We start from the raw sequence: 18043 nt of genomic DNA on the forward strand, positions 1-18043 counted from the left end.
AACAACAATCTGCTGGAAATTGTAATTACATAGCCATGTGTTTGTGGAAATCCTAAGCTCTCTATTAGTGTGGGGAGTTTTGTTACATAAATAAACTATTACATTTTGGTTACAAAGCTATATTGTTAGGCAGGGTTTATTCTAAGTAGGCTAAGATACAGCTGATTACCACGCCATGTTAATGACCTGATCCAAAAAGGCCTGAACAAAAACTAGTAGTAAACACTTTAACTGCCGAACTCCAGAATTGAGTAAAACTGCCTGTTAAAGGTGTTGCTTGATGCTACAGCTGGATATATTAGATGAGGCTTTGTTTCGAACAACAGCTTGCGGTGGGAAAGTTTCGGTATGCTCCGTGAGTGCAAAGGACTGTCTGCTGGCTCTGATGCACTATCTCCCCTGCTGGGTGACTGACAGGCAAACGTAATAGTAAGCAGGTGGAAGAGGCCTTACCTGAAGGGCCGCTCTTCCATTACAATCCCTCCAAATGGAATCAAAGTGGCACAATGCACCCCACTGTTGCATCAAAGAGATCTCCCCATCTCTCATTAAGCTTGGTGTGCAAAAGCTTTCCCCTTTGAAGACCTTCTCATCTGAAATCAGCAGTGTCTCACTGACAAGATAAAGTAGCTACGGTGTTTCTCATTGCAATGTTGATATATAGGCAAAGAGTGAGCTGTCTCTACAAAAAAAGAACATTATTGCAGATTGCTTTTTTTTTGTATATGTGCCTCAAGGAAGGCAAAGATGTATAGCAAAGTCAAGGAATGTAGCTTGTAAATGTGACACAGAATATCTTAAACTCACTGTGAGTCATTTGGGGGAAGTGAAAACTTGTAGCTATTTAGCACAAACTGGAGACGAGTGCATAGTAAAGCTTTTTAATGGAACACATTTATTCCTGCGACTTAAGGTTTTAAAAGCTTTTCTGCATTAATTTGTGTTAAGGTACTTCATTATAACCCCAAAGAATTATTTAGAGGAGTGAAAGCACAACAAGGATGCTGCTGTGTAATTAGTGTTATAATGAGTATGTCAGTCACATTGTACGGTGAACCGGGAGTGCTGCAGACAGATGTTGTAATATGCCTGAAATTTAGCAGGTCAATTGGATAGTTTCTACGATTCTTTTGAGATATGTTTCTTGAGTTTGCAGGGATTTTTGTGTAGAGGAAGTCTGTCAATTTTAAAACTTATTTTGAACTTAGTGAGGGTTTCAGAAATGTAATTGTTTCATAACCACCATCTTTGCGACTTGGGTTTAAAAGCTTGACATACTAGGAGGAAGTTTCTTGTATTAAACTGAAGCCTGGATCAACTAGAAATTGCTTAATGGATTTTAACATAGTATCAGTGCGTTTTACAGAAAATGAAGTAATAATGTTTGATTTCCTGCTGGGGAAATTGTTTCTTTTTCATGCTTTGGATACTAAAACCCAGGAGGGTGTTAATTTGGTACCTTACATATAAAAGTACCATAATCATGATTATGTGGTTCAACCAGACATAGAAACTATATGTTTTATTGACTGAGATATAGTTGCCACCCCAAAACTAAAAATAACTGAATTGCTCTTGTAGAGTGTATGACTGCTATGACTATCCGTATTAGTCAAGTCCTAATAGTGAAATAAGTATGCAGTGTTTGCAGGAAGACTTTCAGGTTCAAATGTAGTGTTGTCTGTGCTTTGTCAGGCGCTGTCAGCAGATGGAATTTGGTAGTATGTGGTTGCCCTGGAGATGAGATAAAGGTTGTACCCAGGGGGTTTTGTTGTGCGATGACTGACAGCCATAGTACTTTCTCATATCTCTCACACTGGGCACTAACTGGCGTAGCTTTTCCATCCAGTAACGTCTTGCCTGGGTGGTCAGACTTCTGCTCTTTGATTAAAACCTATACAGGAGGATGGTACACAATACTATTGTTCCTTCAGTTACCTCTTACTGCATTCTCACTCTGAGAAGAATCATTGCTGCAAGTTAAATACTCTAATAGGAAAATTCAGTGCAGACTGAGCTAAAATGTGTGCTGAGTATATAATTAGACAACAATATTTTAAGGTGTTTAATGTAATGAGTAAAATCAGAAGTGGGTTGCTTCCTTTTTTCACCTCCCTTACTCAGGCATCAGTATTTTTTTCTTATACCAGTGTTTCACTTCATGTGGTAACATTTTCAGATTCACGCCTTATACGAGTTAGGCTTGTTCCTCTCATTACTTCTGTGAAAAACATAGCACCATTTCGCTACACAAATTGAAAGCAGAATGCACCAAATTCTTGTTCCTGACAGAATAGGTGTATAAGAATAAGATGAAATATTCAGGGAACCACAGAGACTATAGTTCCTATATACAATGTGTCCTTTGTTCCATATTTTCTTCCTTTCTTACAGAATGAACTACTGATGTTTGGTAACAGTGTTACATGTGATGCATATTATTATATTTTCTTGATATGACCAATACAGAAACTGAATTGCTTTTTGAAGTTGTGAAGACTTTGCATTTATTGTATTTAGTGACAGTCCATTATGCATTGGAGGCTACAACTGCCTTAATTATTCATAGCATGCATTCAACAAAGTGCTGGTAGCATTCCTTAGAGTTTTTGATACTTATTGATATATGATAGCTTCACAAAATTGTTACAGATTTGTAACCAACACTTTCATGATGGATCTTGAAATATATGGCACATGGTTGCTTTTCTACTCTACCTGAGTACTCAAAGTACTTTTTACAACTTGTCTCATTCAGCCAAGCACTTCTTTCTGTGCTTTCTAGTACTTTCTATCTAACATTCACACACATTCATACTCAGAGAGCAGCTTGAGGTTAGTATTATGCCAAAGGCATGCAAAGTGGAGCAGCTGAGGATCGGACCACCAACCTTCTGATTAGTATATGACATGCCCTACCTCCTGAGCTACATTCACCCTAATCTAGTGACTGTGGAGGACATTTAAGTTGCAAACTCTGTTTAAGACTATATGAGTTATGTGACACAGCACATTATCCTGCTGAAAGTGCCCATTAGAACATAACAACACTGTAGGTATAAAGGGATGGACACAGTCAGCAACTGCCCAGTTAGGCTGCTGTGTGTAAATGATGTTCAAATTGGCCCAAGAGGCTTAAAGTGGACCAGAAAGCAGCCCTTGTCATTATACCACTAGGAGCAGCTCAAACTGTTCAAGGTACATGTTAGGAGAGATTCGTGCTTTCTACCTCCACCATATGAATGTTACAGCACAAATCAACACCGATGTCATTACCCATATTACAAATTAACATGTTTCCAATGTTCTAATACTATATATATATATATATATATATATATATATATATATATATATATATATATATATATATATATATATATATATATATATATATCCTGGCCAAAATAGACTGTCTATTTACCAGAATGTCTTACCACTACCCAGTGGTACTACCCTGCCAATTTTGTGAGCCTGTGCCCACTGTAACCTCAATTTTTCTAATCTTAGGTGACAGCAGCCTATTGGGCACCAGTAGCAATGGAGTGTTCATGAAGTCTCTTGACTGGTCTTTTAATTCTTTAGCAGAGTAGATTTTCTTAGCCATGTCTGCATGCCAGATGCATTGAGTTTGCACAGGTGTAACAAATAAACTGTCCAGTGAGTCTGTGCATTTAGATGCAGATTTCCAACAGTAAACATTCATGTTCAAACCAATAAAGCCTGGAATATGTTATGCTGATTACACCTTTACTGTTTCCCTGGGGATAAAACAATTAAGCTGTTCATTTATCTTCCTTTATACTGATCCCCCTGCCATTTATCTTTGCTGCTGCTAGTTTCAGTGGGATGGTTTCTTTGTAAGTGGTTGTGCTATATTTTCTGGAATATACATAGTTATTTGTGCTAATTCCTGATCTTAGTAAATAATGCATTTAAATAGAAAATAAATACATAATTGTTGCGCTAGCTCTCGTTTAAACATTGCCCAAAGTAAAATGTGGTACATTTGTTTTCCCATTGAGGTATAGTTATAAGCAAATCTTACCAGAAAGACTCAAAAGACTCAAATCTTGTTCTTCTACTTCTTTGAGCTGCTTCCTTTAGCGGTTGCCACAGTGGATCAATTGCCTCCATCTCACCCTATGCCTATCATCCACCTCTGTCACACCAACCCTCTGCATGTTCTGCTTGTCTATATCCATGAACCTCCTCAGTGGTCTTCTTCTTTTCCTCCTGCCCGGCAGTTCCTTATTCTATATTCTTTGTTCAATATATCACAATTCCCTCCCCTGCACATGTCTAAACCATCTCAGCCTTGCCTCTCTCTTTGTCTCCAAACCACTCAACCTCAGCTGTCCTTCTGATATACTCATTTCTAACCCTGTCCGTTCTGGTCATTCCTAGTAAAAACCTTAACTTCTTCAAACCTGCTACCTCTCTGCTAGCTCAGCTTCCTGTCTTTTTGTTAGTGCTACTGAATCCAAACCATAAATCATAGCAGGCCTCACTACCATCTAGTAAGCCTTCCCTTTCACATGTGCTGCTATCCCTTAACCACAAATCACCCCTGACACTCATCTCCACCTTGCGCTCTCTTCTTCCATTCTCTTGTGCACTGTCCATCTCCACACCTTGTACCTTCATGGTTACAATTACTCATTCACACACACGTATGTATATTAAAATCTATTTTCACAAGCACATTTATACAAATATCTAATTTATTATAAGATCTAAAGTGTAAATCAATCAATCTTCATATCAATGTTCATTATATGTGGGTATAAAAAACTGTCAGTCACCTCACCTATAAATATTATACTGAAATACACACAATCACACATATTACACTCTGGTTTCAAAAAGAGCAGTGAAATCAGGTTTATTATATAGACCTTATATTGTTTCCCTAGTCTTTACTTTCTTTGTGCCCACGTAATTCATAACACAGCTGCAGAAACTGAATTGCGAGTTTGACTGCTTTGCGAGTAATAACAATACACACTTTTTAGAGGATATTATTGGTTCACCAGTGGTTTCTTTTTCAGTACTAATTAGAGTGAGTGAGTAACGAACAAAAGTATTGTAATTTTTATTAGCTATTCAAGCTATTCAGGAAAAGCGCTAAAGTATTGACCAACTTCTGAACTAGTTTGTGCCCAACTACTATGCTTATTATGGGTAATCTAGTAGTTTGAAAAAGGTTGAAATGAAGGACATTTTTTTACCTTTAAGAAAAACCTTAAAAATTGGGAGCTGCTTTATTTATTTACATTGCTGCTCATTTGCTGAGGTATAGTTTTGAGGAGATGCATAACTTGAATGCTAATGCTGAAAATATCCCTTTTTGTTTCAGTTTCATAATTATATATTTTTTTCTACAAAGCTCATTCAAAACCCTTCTTTTTAAGAAGAGCACCCAATCTTTTTAACAGTTTAATGTTTCCCATGAGCAGCCCATAACTCTGTGATTAAAGAATAGGAAATCAATACAAACTGACTCCATCACATTTACTTTTGATAATATAAAGATTTCAAGTCTGTGTCGACTCTTTCATTTGTTATTAAGCTGAAGTCTGTGAAGTCAGCTCAAGTCAATTTATTTGTACAGGCCAAAATTACATGCAATGGTTTACAGAGATATGAAACATAAAAACGAAATGAAACAGAATCATCAACATGTCAAAGAGACAAAAATGAAAAGAGAAAAAAAAATGAAGTACAATGAGCTAAATAAAACCCGTTAAACAGAGACACAGAGAACAAGAGAGAGAGATGGAATGAGAAAACATGCTTGCAAATAATAGTCACTGCAGCTGCATAATTAACATTTCTCTCCCCCATTATGAAACCATTGGACTGAGTAACTGAACATTACCTTTCTGAGCGACAGAAACGCCACCATTTCCTAAACCTTGAGCTCTTCTGAACCTATATTATTTGTAAATTCAGTTATTTTGAGGAGAGAGGAGATTTAGTATTGTTCAAATAAAAGTACATTTGTTCTATAACTATTAAGATTACTCAAGATGTGCCGTATAGTACTAAGGCATCAATCAATGTCAATTACCTGTGCAAATATTATTCAGCTATCAATATTAAGCAAAATGTTTAAAGAAGAACCTCTCTGAAAGTTTCTTGAAAGTATCCACAGACTTTGCTTCCTTAATATTTTGAGGTAGACTGAGTTTGGGGGCAGATTTAATGGATGTCTACAAATTTGGCAGTGGAATATCTAAGAGTGCAGATAAGGTGATATTTTGGTAATATTGCTGAGATGAAAGGCACACTTAATGCGCAGCTTTATGCTCAGTCACTCCTAAATAAGCATGACTCTTAACGTCTGGTTTTATCCTGTATGTTTACTTGCCAAATGAGCGCCTTCAATTTCATTGAGGTAAAATAATTTCCTTTTATCTTCATTAACTTTTATTTATTTATTTATTAATGCCAGTTAAATCCAGGGCTAGAGTTCAGCATATATAGTTGTGTGTCATTGCGTTACAGCAATGGCAACGTTATGGCAATGAATATCGCAGTAGCAGACCAACACACCTGAATTTTTCATCACCCCAAGAAGTGCCATTGGATTCCTGATCTCCACAGCTGAAAAAGAATTTCCTACTGGAGATATTTAATCCGATTCAGGAAATAGCATCATATTAGGAAAAACCTACAAGTAGTCATGATGGTGAATAAAGTAATCAAATTTGCCAAAAGCTAATCATAAATTAAAAACAGCCTTAGCATCATAGTTGGGTGTTAAATCTCTAATTATTATTTTTGTTTTATTTATTTTTGTGTGAGGACAGGCTTGAATGCCTTCTGTTTAATGATTGTTGAGACAAAGAAAATAAATACAGTTAAAAAATATACTTTAACCTGGAGAGTGAAGGTTTGCGTTTTATTTCAGCCACACAATTATATTAAAAACAGGAGTGAAATTTGAGAATTGTCTTTAGTGCAGATGAAGAATGTGGTAGGTTAAATTTTTTTTCTGATATATATATATATATATGTATTCCTCACATTTTCCAGAGGTGTGATGTTCCTCATCTCAAGAGAACAATAGTCTAGGGTTGCCTTCATTATCAGCAGTAATTTTTCAGAAATAATTTCCTCTGGCTTTTCTGACAGCTTTGTTATAAGATGCAACACTTTCTTTACAAGCTAGTAGATGGACTTCTAATTGAGTTTTTCTCCATCTCCTCTAAGCTACTCTGCAGACCCTTTTGAGCTCCTAGATAGAGGTGGTCAACCATGGGGATGATTTAACAGAGCACTTTTTTCCTACTTTGATTGGCATAATTAAATCTAGTAAATTAATTAAAGTGCTATTTCTTGTTAGTCATATCATCAACTGAAGAGTTAGTATTAATTTTGATGTCTGAGAAAATGAGTTCAGATATATTAAGTTCGGTGCTGCTATAAAAGACCCTTTACTTGATACTTTTATGGGTTTTTGACCACAAGGAAAAATAGCACCAAAACACTGTAGAGCAGTATCAGAGAGTGGAATGTTGTAGATATGTACAGCACATATTAAAAACAGAACTGTGTGACCAGGCTCATTAACCAAAATATCCCATGACGTTTTGGCCATTGCTGTTGCCATATAAAGCAATATCAAAAATAATTTTGTCGAGGATTTAAATTCTATTATTTCAGAGTATTCTGATAAGCAGTGAGTAGCTTTTTGAATTGTGGTTTGTGGTTTATTAATTTTAGAAATGAGAACATTGGTTTTGCAAATGAACCAAGAGTAACAACATTGATGTTGAAGCTGAAGAATTAAGACAAAAGGCAAAGACCATATCCTGTAATACCAAAACTTTTGTTGTAATTTTAATGTTGCATTTTCCTGGGTTTTGATAAAGGCTGTTAGGAAACATTACATTCAGGTGACTGTAACATTGGTAGGTTTGGTAAAGGTTGGGTTAATCTGAGCATCAGAGTTAAAAGATCATCCATTATTGATGGTCCTGTGAGCACACCCAGACAACTGCAGCAGGGCATCGATCTGAAATCTGCAGTTTTAGAGTCAAAGTGGGAACGATAGTAGCGCATCAATGGCACAATACATTTTCTGAGTTCCTCTCAGTGCTGTTCAGTGCAGCCTCTGCAATATTTACAAGTGGTCGGTCAAACTTAAAACAACATATTTTTATGAACACTTCAGTGTGTGGTCTATTCGAGAAGAGAAGCCTTGCAGTTGTCTTTCTTAAATAGATTGAAATTGAATGACTCAGTGCTGACTGTTAGGGTTAGAATAATATCAGACCTGTCAAGCAATTTCTGTTCCTGTGAAGTTTAGACCCTTTTAGTGAGGATACGCTATTTTGTTCTGGGTAGCCACTATATCTTTTATAAACTGTCAAGCATCCTCTTACAGGCAATTTGCAGCAGAAAATGAAACTCAAAGGTTTGCAACTTTGTAACTTGATGGTTGCTCTTAAACTTTTTTTATTGTATTAAAGATAATTTGGATCCTTCTTAACGAGCAAAATTCAAAGCTTTTTCAAGTATAAGAACAAACTGTATGCAAGCATGTAACCATAAACCTACGTGTGCCATTTACACTTGAGACCTGTAAAACCGCTGGTACTTAATAGTACTTAATGAGTCTTTTATATTTTTAATGAGTCTATTACATAAACACAGTTACTGTATCTGAGTCAAATTTATTTTTCTTTTAACTTTTGAGGGGTTTTTTTAGGTAAAGACTGTTGAAGAGAGAATAATTAAGGTAAGAAGCAATTAGTGAGTCATTGTCAACAATAGATATGAGAACACTGCATACATTTGAACTGAGTGGGCTGGCAAATAAAAGGCAAAAGGCATTTTAGAATCTTTGCCTTGTTTTGTTTTTAATTATAAATCCAAAAGAAAGTTGAAATGTTGAAATATTCCCTCACGTGCCCGATCTTCACTCATTATTAAAATTTCACCTCAGCAGGCTCACACGTTAACCTTTACGTAACTGAGATATGAAACATATTAGCTTCAGTTGCACAATTAAAAACAGAGTAAAAATAACAACTGCAAGCAGGAATGAGGGAGCCAAGTACTTCCCAATAACAACTTCATGTGATCATGTCAAAAGTAAGGCTTTTTCAATTGGCTACATAATGCTTCTAAGGCTTAACCTGAAGATTATCAGGACTAGTTATGATGGCAAGTCAATTAGGCTGACATGACTAGTTGACATATCTTGACCTTGACACCCCCGCACTTTTACCAGATGCAAGCGCTACTAATTATAAGCAGAAATGTTGAACATTATTTAGCAATACCTTTTTCTTCTAAAATGTATAATATGATCACTTTCAATTTTCTTTGTGCTGTTTCTGCTGCTTGTTAATGTTGGTGACAGGGCTGCAGTTTACCGGATTTCCTTAAAAGCTTGACTTGTATGGTACTTGTTCTGGTGAGGAGCAGAGCCAAAGTTTAACAATATAATGGGTAAAGTAGATTAGATGAAAAGTTGTTGAAAAATGCAATAAACACTGCCACATATATACAGATATACGCAGCAGTGTTCATTGCCATATATGGCATACATGAGATTGCATCTAATTATAACATGACTGTGCAGTTTAGCACAGCTACCAGGTTCCTCCACAATCACTAATCCAACGACACGAGGGAGTGACTGAAGTCGTTCTTTACAGAGCATATTCCAATACAAAATATTGTATTCACGTCTTTTGATTTATTTGTTCCTGTTTCATTTAGGCATTCAGTCTGAGAATTTCTTCACTTTTTTCCTGCTTTTTATGGATGCACTTCCTTTTATTCTGTCTCCACTGCCTGTGTCAACCCGTCTGTAATTCCCTCCCCCCACAGAAAGCGCAGAGTGGAGGAGTACTGGTAAATGAAAGATTTTTACCAGAAATACTTTTTATACTTAAAAGTCGACTGACTTGGGTCCACAGGAATTTCCTCAGTCTGAAGATCAGATGAATGATTATTAAGTAAACCACCGAACACACAGATAGAAGTTACTGAATTCATTGAAAAGTTAAGTTTGACGCATCGTGGCATGCTCAAGAAGTAGACATTAAAATGAAGTGACTGCCCCCAGTTGGTGTTCAGAGCTACAAACCAGTCAATTTGATTGGTTGGCATAGATTCTTACAGCAAAGAGACAAATAAGAAGATGGATAAGAACTCTTCTGGTGTCTATGCAGCTTCATTACTTGGCCCACAATTATAAGTGAGTCATGCGCTCGGTTAGCTTTATAGACGTCATCACTGTAGTTACTCTGACCCTTTCATTAAATGCAAAAAAAATGCTGCATTTCTTTCCTCCTTGTGATTTCAGTTGTAACTGTAATTAGATCTTCTCTTGAATCAACGCCCTGATTTCTACCATACATATCATTGGTTTATAGTGTACATCTGTGTGTAAGATGGAAACCAGATTTTAACTGAGTACTGTTTATTTTTGTTTCGTCCAACAGTTTAAAACTCCCTGGTGTAAATGTGAAGGTGTGTATGTCTTTCAATGTGTGAAAATATGGAGAATTTTTGTGTAGCTCTCATCCAAGCTGTTATTTGAGGGAGGAGAAAAATGAAACAATAGTAAGTTGCAGGTTGATGTAGCCTAATTGGGGAAATTAAGTACATTTTTTAATATCCCACATAAACTTTTGAAAACTGTTGACAAGGCAGGCAGAAAAATGTAGATATAAAAAAAACATTAATCAGCTATTAAATCGTTTCGTGCAACTTTTTTTAAGCAGCAACAGAAGTTAAACTCATGGTGAGGTGTCTGTCTGTTCCCATTTAGTTCTTTTCTTTATTCCATGGATCAAAGAGAAAGTGGGAGGTTTTATATAAGGCAGGTAGGGTTCAGGAAATGATAACCTAGTCTTTTTTTCCCATTGAGAGCATTAGATCAGAGACTGTTGAAGCACCTCTAATTCTTGACTGGACATGTTACACTCTGGTTGACTCATCAATCCAAACAAAGAGAAATTGCTCTTGGCTACTTCTGGCTCATTGCTATTAAGTCAAAGGTATAATACTTTGTATGAAGTAAACTTGTTCATAAACTTGTAGTTTTATGCATACAAATTTTAGAGACAAAGAGCTTACAACTGTGCTGCCTGCAGCTCTAACAATGATTGCAGGACGTCAGCCTTGTAACTTTCTGACCGCAGCTTGAATCAATTTTCTTTGTTATTGGATCATATTTGGACCAGTTCACGTGCTAAGCTGCGGTGTTTTGTTTCTCATTGCCACATTTGTAAATATGCCTCCAATCTTTATTGGACTTTAGCTTGCTTCTATTCATCAGCAGTTATTACTAAGGCTTATAGATACTGTTGTCATATAAAAAAATACTATGAAATTCTCCTGCTGTATTGTTAAATTCTTGTGGCTCATTTAAATATTTTAAAAAATTTCCACTGGCAGTCACACGCACTTGTGTTTTCATAGCTGGAAGGTTTTGGAGTACAAAAAATGACAGTACTCTCTGGAGGTTGTCAAAAAAGACATTTGATCAAGTTAAACTGTAGAATACAATAAAATCATAGATTTATACCTAGCAGTGGGGGGTATCCAAGGGTGGACTTGTTCTATTGATTTGTATTTTCTGTGTGGGCTTTATCATTTTTGAGACAAAGGTTAGGCAGTTCATCTGGGCTTATTTTTTCAGATCCAGGTATTATGATCAGGCACCAGTAAATATTGCAAATGTGTGACTGTCAGTGGGCGTGTACATGGACAGACAGCAGTTCATAAAAGTCCATTATTTGGTTATCTGCTGTTATGAATTGTCAAGCTTTATGCTATTGTCAGTTTATATCTGTAGAAGTAGTAGGGCTGCAGTGATTTATCGAATAACTTGAATAACTCAATTAAAAAATATCCTTGACGCAGAGTCCTTCCTTTGATGACTTGGAGACTTGCAGTAGAAATGAATTTAGAGGCCTTTTTTTGCATGCCAGTAAAAATGTACATGGGTCAGTAAAACTCTGAGCCACTGACCTGGGCTGTTAGGCTGGACACTGAATTATTATTATTAATTTGTACAGTATGAGAACACCTCTTTTCAGCAACAGGAAACGTTGCATCAAAGCACAGGTCAATCCTCAGTTCTCAGAATGTTAAGATGCTCACTTTTCTTAATTGAAGGCACCACATGCTATTTTAAAGGCTTACAGACCAGACTTACTCATTCACTAGCACACTTCAGCGTGCAGGCAAACACAAAGACACATACACATGAACAAACCATTGATCTATCTCATCCATACGATACTTTTAGAAGCATTTTTTGCCTCCTACTAATGTAAGAAAGCCTTTCAAAAAACTGAATAAAGGCTGTTTAATGAATGTTTTCATTTAGTTTGTGTTCAAAAGAGCAGTTGATTTTAAAAGACTTGACTTTTGTCTGTTTTGAATATTAATTGTTGCCCATTAATAAGATAAAAACTAGGCCTATTTATATGCTGATCTTTTATGATGCAGCTGTGGTGCCCGGGGAAATAATTCCTTGCAACTTTACAATAATTAAAGCAATGCTATTGGATGTGGTGGTTATCTTGATATGGTATAACCATATGAAATTTCTGTCATTTGACTATCCACACGTCAGTACAACTTATAGAACTTGTAGCTGTTGTCCTGGGTTCTGCTTTGTTTCCGCTTTGACAACAAGTTCTGGGAGCAAAATTTTGGCACCCTTTACCAGGTGTTGCAAAATCTATTTCCAGTTATTGTGTGGGAAGGGATGGGGCACACGGCTTTTGCTCATAATTGGCAAAAAGATCTGTTATATGAACTGAAATAAATGCAGCAACAGAGCAGAAACCAGTAATTTGTCTCTGTGTCCACTAAACTTTTTTGATGTGGAACAGCAGAATATGTTTTGCCCGAAGTGTGTCTTGTTTTCAGCAATATGCATCTGCTTGTTCCCATTTTGTGAAAGTGGAAAAGCAAAATAAAGTAAAATCTAGTGCAAAAGCAAAGTCTGCGAATTTTAAATGGTTATTGTGTATAGTCCAAGGAGGTTACATTAAATTTGCATTAAATTACATTACATTTTTCTTTATAATGTACAATAAAATTTGATTCATGTGTCTTCAGTGTGCTTTTCATCTGTGGTATGCCTCATCTGATGCTCAGCCCATCTGATTTTCCAGATCTTTCTGCTGCCGTCCAGAAGTTCTCCCAGTCTCTGCAGGAGTTCCAGTTTGAGTGCATAGGAGATGCAGAGACAGATGATGAGGTGAACATCGGTGAGTCCAGTTTAACAAGGCACAGAGTATTCATCTCCTGCTAAGGTTTCATCTCTTGCATCACATCAATCAGATTTTTTTTTTATCTGATTTTTCTTTTATGTTTTAGTTTCTCGTGGGAAAACAGTTGCTGCGCCCCCACATGTATCATGCGGGCACTTGTCTTGTAAAGGTCACATGCTCAAACGATTCGTTTATAGTTAACCTGTATATTAGTAAAAGTAATTAACGAAGAAAGAAAATGATGTAACACTAATGCTGTTCATTTTTTCAAATATAATCCAGCGTGATCTTAGAATGGGGTTTGGCTTTGTGTATGGATGTTAAGCTTGTCTGCTGTGAATGTATAATTAATGCTATTGATTTGCTTATGATGCTTTTCCTGTATCTTTTCAAGCCTATATGAGATCAAAGGGACTAATTGTGATCAGTGTCAGAGATTAATGAAGGTGCAAACCTCCTAGCCTCCAAGAGGAATATGAAAGCAGCTGTGCAGAGGGCCTCGTTGGCTCTAATGGGCATGACTCCCAGTTTGGCCTCCTCTTCGTCTCCGTTTTTTGCACTGCTCATTATCCCCAGCTTGAGTCTTTCGCTCTGTGGAGCTGTAGACTGCTGAATTACTGTCCATCTGTGAGGGCTAGACTAGATATCGACCTCCTCTACAGGCTGTAATGTTCATCTGAATGCAAAATGAATAGTCCTTTTTTCCCCTCACAAAGCTGTTGTTACTGTGTGATGGCCATGGGTGCAGGAGACCAATTATATTTATTGGAAAAATCCACATCCAAATCTAAACCTCATTAGAATCAAGCACACTTTAATTAGAGACCCTTCCCTTGACTTCCCTTGTAATTAAGAATCTGATCATCTTAGACTCAACAATGGATGTTTTAGCAGCGCACCTGTAACTGAACCTTTTTGGCGATGCATGAAACTGGCACAGGAGAAATGGTTCTGATGACAGTTTCATGCCACGTGTTGGGAAGAATTTGTGTACTGTGTTATTTATAGACGTTGGCAAATTTGTTTGGGCAGCCTTTAATCAGGATCAAAGTAAAAATGAAAATGCAAAATAGTGTTTGTGTGATTTTGTGTCCACGTCTTCAGTATCCTTCCTGCAATACTACTCGGTTCATTCACCATGTCAGGGAGAAAAGGCCACGATTACTATTTGAGGAAAAAAACAGCCTGTTGAAATCAATCTAGTCATCAATGAAACTGAACTTTCTGACTGACATACCTAGACCCTTGTGTGAATGCCAGCCATGATCTTGATGCAGTATTGGTATAGTTCACTTTGATGCTCCTTACTTCCCCACATAACATTGGGATCCTGTATGTGCTGCCAGACAGGTTCATCTGACCTTCTATTGATTTCAGTCTATGACTTCCTGCAGTGACATTCACATTCCAAGCCAGAATGGGGCGAAAAGATTGATGTGGCTATAGAAATTTAAATCTTTAGAAAAGTTACAGCCCCAACTCATAGAAGGTCAATCCTTTAGTCGACAAGAACTGTTCAAATGTGGAATAAGTGAGATGAGCAAAAATCCAGCTCTGAAATGTTAAATATGGAACAGAAAAAGCATCATTTTAAGCACATAAAATTGATTGTAAACATACAGCTCTTGTTGTTGTCTAGCTACAGTGTGCAGAAAAATGTACATTTAAAAAGCTTATCTTCCCAATTCATCCGTTCCTAAGGTACTAAACTTTATTTAATTTAGTGATTCATCGGGTTTATTGCCTTCCCTCCACTTAGCAGTGAATGATATGCAAGTTATAACCCCACTTTGACTCCCATTTCCTTTCTTCACAGTCTAATCTTGTCCCATCAGTGGCTCCAGCTGTGCCCTTTACCCCCTGAGAGGTTTTCACCGTTGATAGAGGAACTGGTAGCATTAATAGGAGGCCAGCCTGCCTGCAGGATCACTGGCACAAAATCATTGCTCCCCGGTCTTTAAAAGCTTTGGTGTGTAAATGGACCAAAGTGTCTAAGATGATGCATGGGTCCCTATGCCAGGCTGTCGGGGTTGATAATGATGTTACTGTGTTGGCAAGCAGAGCAGCTCGACCGCTGCTAAATGGCTAGACATAGGGTGACACAGGGGCTGACCAAGACAGGCCACGTTGTATCTGGCCTTCTATTTAATGAAGCTGTAAAGCTATCAAGGCACAGTTCTGTGTCAGATAAGCCTCGATGCATTGTATGCTGAATTCATCTGGCCCTGCAAAATGTAATATAAGCCACTGAAGTATAACCCTGATGGCAGGAACATATCTCTATCACATCAGTCTCTCCTGTATTGTGACACTATATTGCAAACCCTAGCTGTGGGAGAAAATAAAGGGAAGCAATCAGTGGGTTCAATTGAAGTATTGTTTTTTGTTGGTTTACTATTCCTTTCTTTTTACTGCTGGTCTTGGCTTAAATTGGACAGCTGCATGCTTTTATTAGGTTCTAAAATGTACTGCACTGAAAGGTCTGAAGCTGCAGTGCAAATAAACATTTTAGCATCACGCCTCTCCAGTGCTCGTAGGGTGCCAGGACCAGCTGACGTTTAACGGCTATGCTTTTTTTTCTGCTTACGTATTTTTTTAATCATGTGACTGTGTCAAAAGCCCAGTTCACTGTGTGTACTCTCTCAGCTGTGAATATATTGTGAAATGGGGACTCATACATACTGATATATATATTGACCAAACATTTTAATATGCCGATATGTCTTATTCTGTTTCAGCCCAGTCATTCAAAGAGTTCTCGCAGCTGTTGAACACCGTTGAAGAGGAAAGAAGACGCTTGGTAAGAATCCAATTTTAGACACCAAACAAAACCATAATTAAGATTTCAAACAGAAGCGCTGCAGTCTTTATTGCATCCGGTGATTGACAGCGATTTTTATAACTTGATATACAACAATAAAACAAAATCACATTCACTAAAGCAAATATTGCCAATTATCTAGTTAATAGTTTCCTCTTATTTTATTTTGCGTGCTGAAAGTACGTTCACTTTTAATCTGTTTGCTTTGCTAAATCCAAACATTCGATTTTAAACATGGATTTTGTGTCTGGAATTTATAGTAGTCAATCAAGACGATAGAAATATCAGTGAGTTTGTGGTTGCAGTGGGTGGTCATATAAAGTTTTGCCGCAATGCTAATGATTAGTTGATGTAGTTGCAGCTCACAAAAAGCAAAATGGAACAGTAGCTGTTTATTTTACCATAATGAAATCAATTTGATTTGTTACTTATACTGAGTACTTAGTAGATCTGCATTAACCTGTTGACCAGAGCATCACAGTCTCTAGTTACACAGCTTTACTAACTTAGTTTATAAGAACATAAGCTATTACTGAATTATAGGAACTGACATTCTTTAGAGGTTTTTATTCTTGGAAGAAACATTTTTCCTATGGGTTTCAGATGACTGGAAGTCAACAGAGCATAACATAATGATTGATACAGGTAGTAATATGAAAATACATTAAAACGGCAACGGAATGGAGAAACTTTGGCAAAACAATTTAAAGCCCCACATTTTCTTTGATGGATTTTTGAACTAAGATCGTTGGCTTTTTTTTTTTTAGCATGGTACAAAAAGTGGCAGTTATGGCTCCGGATGGCTGGTCTAAAGGTCAGAAAAAAAGGCTTCCAACTCCGCTGAATGCCTGCAGACAAACCAGGCATGACATAAAGGGCAAGGGCATTGGAAGGGGCCAGAGGGAGGGGCTTATGCCCCACCTGGTGTGAGAATGTTGCAGAACTGAGCCCACACACATACACACACACACACCTCAACCAACAGTATGGCTTTTTTTTTCTTGGAGGATAAGCAGTTGACAGCAGACACGTTTTTTTGTGTGTTTGTCATAATTTAATTTTTTGGCTAATGACAGTATAGAGATATCTGTTGAAAGGAACAGAGTATTTGTCTGTGCACACCTCCACGTCATCTTATCCATGCATGGTTTTTCTAGTGTGGATTAGACGGTTAGAAAGCACAGTTGTAGAGTATAAACAGTACAGTGAAACATAAAATGCTTGGTAGTATTTTTGCTTTTACTTTATTTGTTTTAAAGTTGCACATCTTTAAAGTTTAAGTTTTACAACTTTGTTAGTTCCCCTGAGTCGATGTTTTCATGCAGAAAAAGAACATATCCCGTGTCTAGCATTTAAAGGTAAAAGTAGCTGTTTATGACAGTGGCACTAAGAGATGTCTCAAGGCAGCAATTACATTAGTCTACATACTTCAGCTGTACATCTGATTTAAGAGGTCTGATATGCAAATGTGACCAGCTGTAGGTTAGCAGTTACAGGTTTTTCAATTACCTCAGACATTTTCATTAGAACTGTGTTCACCGTGACGGAGGAATCTACAAACGTTATACTGCCACGTTTTTTAGACTGCAGAGAGTAAATGTTTGATACCAAAACTTTTATTTGAGATAGCTCACTGAAGTTTAAGGTACAGATCTCACATAAGTTTGCATGTCTACAATATGTGGTTATTGTGGTTACATATATACAGCTATACTGACAAGCATTCACCCTCACATTCACACCCCACTTCTCACGCTAGGTAGCTGGGATGGGCTACAAGCTACCATATCAGATAAGTGTTAGACGATGGATGGATGGATGGACATGGCTATACTGTACCCATGCTTCTATGTTCTTGGATAGGCTTGCAATATATTTCTAAAATTATGTAGAGTTTCAGTGAATGTGAATGCGAATCTCACAGCTGACACTCAAAGCACAACTCAATTTTATGATGGAAAGAGTT

At 37.1% G+C, this 18043-nt stretch overlaps 1 protein-coding gene across 2 annotated transcripts in view; it reads left to right on the forward strand.

Moving 5' to 3' along the window:
- arhgap42b (Rho GTPase activating protein 42b) overlaps positions 1-18043 on the forward strand; it is an 81338-nt gene that overhangs the window by 10783 nt on the left and 52512 nt on the right. For both annotated transcript variants that reach the window (XM_026193698.1, XM_026193699.1), the window contains exons 2-3: positions 13158-13253; positions 15995-16056. In XM_026193698.1, coding sequence (XP_026049483.1) covers positions 13158-13253; positions 15995-16056 — 158 coding nt within the window. The remainder of the gene's footprint in view (positions 1-13157; positions 13254-15994; positions 16057-18043) is intronic.

This window comes from Astatotilapia calliptera, chromosome 14 (genome assembly GCF_900246225.1).
Source record: "Astatotilapia calliptera chromosome 14, fAstCal1.2, whole genome shotgun sequence".
NCBI classification, from domain to species: domain Eukaryota; kingdom Metazoa; phylum Chordata; class Actinopteri; order Cichliformes; family Cichlidae; genus Astatotilapia; species Astatotilapia calliptera.